The 6164-nt window shown below is 33.6% G+C and overlaps 1 protein-coding gene across 1 annotated transcript; it reads left to right on the top strand.

Annotated features, from left to right (window-relative positions):
• Positions 1–228: 228 nt before the first annotated feature.
• Positions 229–3521, top strand: LOC118200263 (uncharacterized). The gene has a single exon (XM_035372209.2). It carries the CDS (start codon positions 882–884, stop codon positions 3138–3140), a length of 2259 nt encoding a protein of 752 aa, XP_035228100.2. The 5' UTR covers positions 229–881; the 3' UTR covers positions 3141–3521.
• The last annotated feature ends 2643 nt before the right edge of the window (positions 3522–6164 follow it).

The raw sequence follows: 6164 nt of genomic DNA, 5'->3' as shown, positions 1-6164 counted from the left end.
CAACCGTATCATTCGTATTCGAACAGCAACCGCATCATTCGTATTCGCATAGAAACCGCATCATTCGTATTCGTATAGCAATCGCATCATTCGTACTCGAACAAACCGCATCGTACGACAGATGCGAGTAACGAACAGATGCGAGTAACGAAATGAATTTGTGAGTACCGAATCGGTACTTCGAGTGAACCGATGTACCCGTTACTCAGTAACGAATACATGCGGTTTGCTCCAGCTCTAATGTTTATAATTAATTTATTTACAAAGCTTGAGAAAGCAGACAAATTCTTACGAAAATCTGACACATGAAATTGCCTCTTTTGAGTAAATACAATAATATATACTATATTAAGCTTCTTGTGAAAATGGATATTTAAGAGATCAATTGTATATTTAAAAAATTTACACCTTCAAGGATATAACTTCTGAACGTATTAGCAAAGGTATAAACGAGATAACATGTTACGGATAAAAACACCCTTATCAAATAATTTCTGCATTAAGAATGGTAAATCATGATTCATGAGTATTTTTTTTGTGTGTGTGTGCTAGAATTGGCGAGAAATATTTATAGAAGCATACATATTGTGGCATGTCAGTATTCAGGGTATGATTAGAATAAATTGGCCGTATCTCGTATGACAAAACACACGAAGATTTCCTGTTTGCATTTGAAGATTCAAAATTTAGAGTCAAATTTTTTACTTGTGTGCAACCAACAAGTTCTTGCATATGTTTCATTGAATGTGTGCACCATTCCGAGTGCACAGAAATCTTATGTACGACCGACGCAAGTATGTAATTATATGTGTCCTATTTCAGAAATATTTCCAAATTTGTAAAATTGCATTGATCTGTGGTTAATTAAAGAATCAAAAAACATGCATAACAGCAAAGAAAAGTCATTCAAGTGTGATATGTGTTCCAAGTCATATACATACAAAAGTGATTTAAGCAGACATAGACACATTCATACTGGAGAAACATACGAATGTAGTGTATGCTGGAAATCCTTTGCTAACAAAAAAACACTAAAACAGCATATGTATATCCACACAGGTGAAAAACCATACACATGTGATATATGTTTTAGGTCATTTGCACAGAATGTTACATTAAAGCAACATAAGCGCATTCACTCGGGTGAGAAAGAATACATCTGTGATATATGTAAGAAGGCCTTTCTTCATCTGCGCAGCTTGAGTGTACACATACGTTCCCACATAGGGGAAAAGTCATATCTGTGTGAAGTATGTAATAAGAGATATTTGCTGAAACAGAATTTGAGGATTCATATGCGTATTCATACAGGTGAAAAGCCCTATATATGTGAAATATGTGACAAATCATTTATATCTGGTACAATCTTGAAATACCATTCATATATCCATACCAGTGAAAAACCACATAAATGTGTTACATGTCATAAGTCATTTGTTCGCAAAAATGATTTAAAAAAGCATATGATTTACCATAGTGAAAAAAAATATGTAGATTGTAATATATGTGGAATATCATTTTCACGTCCGAGTAGTTACAGTAAGCATATGAATTGTCATGTAACTGGAAACCAACATGTATGTACTATATGCAAGAAGTCATTTCCACGTGAATGGCGCTTAGTCAGACATATGCGTGTACACACAGGTGAAGAAACACATGTGCGTGAAAATACTATGCAGCGAAGTACAGATAAAAATGAACATTTTGAATGTGCTGCGTGTTTTAAAATTTTTCCAACTAATACTGCTTTACAAGAACATGTGTGTACTCATAGAGGTGAAAAACTGCTGGACTGTAATATTTGTGCAAAATTGTTTGCACATCAAAGTAGCTTAAACAGACACATGTTTAATCACACAGGAGAGAAACGGCATGTGTGTAATATATGTAAGAAGTCATTTCGACAGCAGTGCCACCTTACTAAACATTTGTGTATCCATACAAGTAAGAAAATATGTATAGAAAAAAGTACAAGAGATAAAAAGCTTGAATGTGCAGTATGTTTCAAGTCATTTAATTTTCTAACTGAGTTACAAGAACACATGTTTACTCATACAAGTGAAAAACCACTTAGATGTGATATATGTGGAAAATCATTTGCACATTGGAAAACTTTAAGGAAACACAGATATACCCACATAAGTAAGAAACGATATGAATGTAGTATATGTGGCAAAGCATTTCCATTTAATTACCTTTTAATTAGGCATAAGCGCATCCATGCATATGACAAACTTCTTGTGTCTAAAAACATTTCCCAGCAACAAACAAGTATAAAGTCTTCTGAATCTGTTGCATGCTTAAAATCATTTATAAGTCTAGAAGATTCACAGCAACATGTGCCTATCCAGAGAAATGAGAAACAACAAGAATGTAATATATGCGGGAAAACATTTGTACATCAGGTCCACTTAAATGGACATCTATGTGTTGCCGTTAATGAGTCTAATGTGTCTGAAAATGCTTCCAAACAGCGTATGACTGAAAAAGCTAATGAATCTGGTGCATGTTTAAAATCATTCACATGCCCAAATTTACAGCAGCATGTGTCCGTCCAGAGAAATGAGGAACCACAAGAATGTGATATATGCGGGAAAACATTTGCACACCAGGGACACTTAAATGGACACTTATGTGTTGCAAATAAAGAGTCAGATGTGTCTGAAAATGCTTCCAGATACCATATGGCTAGAAAACCTAATAAATCTGCTGCATGTTTAAAATCATTTACATATCTAGAAGATTTTCTACAACATGTATCTGTCCAGAGAAAAGAGAAGCCACATGAATGTAATATATGTGGGAAAACACTTGCATACCAGGGCCATTTAAATGGACATTTGTGTGTTGCAAATAAAGAGTCAGATGTGACTGAAAAGGCTTCCAAACAGCATATAGCTAAAAATCCTAATGAATCTAGTGCATATTTAAAGTCAGTTATGCAATTGGATGGTCTAAATCAAAATATGTGTACCCTCACAGATGAGAAACTACATGAATGTAAAATATGTGGGAAGATGTTTTCACTCTTCTGTATCCATGACAGTGAAGAGCCACATTTGTTAGAAAATGCTTCCCAACAGCTTGTGGCTGAAAAACCTAATGAATCTGATGCATGTTTAAAATTGCTTGCCTAGTTGAATGATTTTCAGTGACATGTATCTCTTCAGACAAATGAAAAGCCTCATGAGTGTAATATATGTAAAAAAATGGTACTTTTCCGTTTTGCTGCTGCAAATCTCACCGAGCAGACTTTATTGGCGACAACATAGTATGCACATAAAAAATGTTAGTTCTAAAACTGTTTTTATTTTGAATGGAAAAACATTTTAATATTGTTTAAAATTTTAATTTAAAAATTTACTCAGAAGCACTTCCGCAGAAAACCCGGTAAATGTAAAGGCGATAATAGTTCAAACCTGGTAACCCAGCAGCTTTATCGTATTCGCTTGTTCGAAGTTTGCAACCATTCCTCTTGCTTTCATTTTGTTGAATTAAAGTTGTCGTTCACATTTGCAGATTTATATTATTCTTCTCTTATTTATTATTATTTTTTCTGAATTTTTTAACAACGAATAGACAGAAATATTTTCGTAGATAGATGCCGGTTCTCGGTTTGGGAACGGTACCATGGTCATCAAAGGAAGAAAATACGGCGTGAGGGGTGAATGCTAATTTGTAACACGGCTGTTCACATTGTGTTCTTAATTATTAACAGCTCTAAGAACCATGAGGTTTCCAACCTCTAAAATAATTTGTTTCCGTAGGCCGCAAAAATGCGCATTTTAAATTATTAAGTAATGCTTTTATTTTTATTATTGGTTATTGTCATCTAAAATTATGAGAATAAATCAATTTTTATGGCATAAAATTTTAACAAGATAATATATTGTTAATGGTTTTCTAACAATCAATAACCTTTCAGATAATGGCAGGTGTGACATAAATAGATGATTAAATTGAAATAAGAAATATTATTGATTATCTAAGATGACAGAATAGTTTGATGCATCACCATGGTCATCAAAATTAGCAAACCACTGCTGGTGTAAGGAATATATTGTTTTCTGTGTTAACTGGAATTTATCGTATATACCCGCGTATAAGTCGACCCCCCACTTCCGAAATCGATCGAGAAACTTTGAAAAATTTTTTTAAGTACTACATTTATTCAAAATCATCTGAGAAAAAAAAGTAAATATACGATAGAAAATACTTAGGTAAATAAACAAAATCAAAATCCTTCAACGTCCGATTCATGGTCAGATTCGCCAAACATTTCATAGAACTCTTCTGTCATCATTGGCTCGTCATCATACATATTTTCAGTCTCGAACTCTGTATTGTTACAATCACTACCAGAGCCTTCGTCGTCATTTTCACTTTCAAAAACAGCATCATCTTCCGTGCCATCTAGTTCGTTGCTAATACAACATTTTTTAAATGATTTTATAATCATTTCAGAGGGTATTTCGTTCCAAGCATCTTTAACCCATTGAGCAATTAATGCAATATCGGGCTTTTTATTGTTCGGGGGCCGAAAATTCTTTGGTTTAATCGAAACTTACTCTAGTTAAAGTATGAAAATCTGTGATTAGTTCGTCACATAATTTAAGTCATGAAATTGCTTCAAGTAAGTGACTTATTTGATAAGTCGTCCAATTTGAGTGCGGGAAGAAAACAACTGCATTATATAAAAAATTTTTGAACTTCCGATTCTTTAAATTTTTTATGGCCCCGCGTATAAGTCGGCATCCCCACTTTGAAGTCTTTTTTTGGTCCAAAATATCTCGACTTATACGCAGGTATATATGTACGGTAAGACAAATTTTTTCATTTATCACGTTTAACCGGTTAATTTCAGTACATTAATACTAATTTATATTTTTTAAATGAATTTTTATTTCCGTTATAAATGCTTATATATTGTCTTATGCTTAATATCTTTTTTTCTGTGCTAACTTGAATTTAATACAAATTTATTTTCGTGTATCATGTTTAACTGATTAGTTTTACATCTACATGCTTATTATCTGTGAATTTTTACTACCATATGCTTAATACATTGTTTTGTCTACTAACTTGAATTTACATGCACTAAAAATCATGTTTATGGATCGGTGGTACTTACGTATTATCGCAACCAGGCTGGCGCGATTTGTAAGTTTGAGTAAAAAGGTATGAATAGAAAGAAAATGTACATTTATTAATTACAGATAATTTTTAATACAGTTTTTTATATTAGTTTGTTTTAAAATATGAAATAGCAATTAAACCCTTCTGGTTTCGAATTTGAATAAGTTGCAGAATTATTTTTTCGGCGGAAATCTTTTGGCTATTGCTTTTAGCACTGTTTGAAAACCGTCTTCGCAATTAACAGCTTGAGCTTGGCGCCATATAAATTCGATAAGGTATGAGTCAAGATGATGACGGGCTGTTCCTCTCTGTTTTTTGTTGCGCCATTTGGCTGAGCCCCACATGCGCTCTACATGTTGTGTGTGAACGCCCGTGTTGGGATCCACAAATTTATATTTGTGATTAACAGTTCCATGCAGAAATCCAGCATTTTCGAACTCACTTTTATTGTATCCTTTCCAGCAATCCGAATAAATGATGCTTCCTTCTTTGATATTTTCGTTTATATTACGAATATTACGATTTCGTTTATATATACGCTGATATAAATTTGGTGTGCACGTAGGGTTGCCGTAAGTAGGGTCGTCAAATTTGGCAATTTATGCGAATTTTGGCCTGGTTGCGTTAATACATAAGTACCGGATCGGCTCATCATTGATGAACCGCGAGCTTGACGAGTAAAAATGCAATGGCGCCAACGGGTTCTCTGCGGATGAAAACCCATTTACTCTGCGTACATGTTTTACAGGGTTCGTACGGTCCTTAAAAGTCCTTAAAAGTTTTTAAAAGGTCCTTAATTTTTTTCAAAAATGATTTTTGGTCCTTAAAAGTCCTTAATTTTGGCCAAAATGAATAAACGGTCCTTAATTTTGCTCATTTGATATTTTTTATCATTTCTAATGATTGCCATTCTAAGTGTGAATTACGATTTCTCATGAATATGGAATTAAAATTACACGGCTCTTAACCAATCTGTTGGCGGATTTGCATTGCAAACGATAAAAAAAAACAATTAGCTACCTGAA

The sequence above is a fragment of the Stegodyphus dumicola genome, chromosome 1, assembly GCF_044657685.1.
Source record: "Stegodyphus dumicola isolate Sdum_Otavi_A_Nest chromosome 1, ASM4465768v1".
NCBI lineage: Eukaryota > Metazoa > Arthropoda > Arachnida > Araneae > Eresidae > Stegodyphus > Stegodyphus dumicola.
This window is presented reverse-complemented; position numbering and strand designations above follow the sequence as displayed.

Coding starts and splice junctions, on each gene's coding strand:
- LOC118200263 (XM_035372209.2), top strand. CDS start 882: ATGCATAACAGCAAAGAAAAGTCATTCAAGTGTGATATGTGTTCCAAG.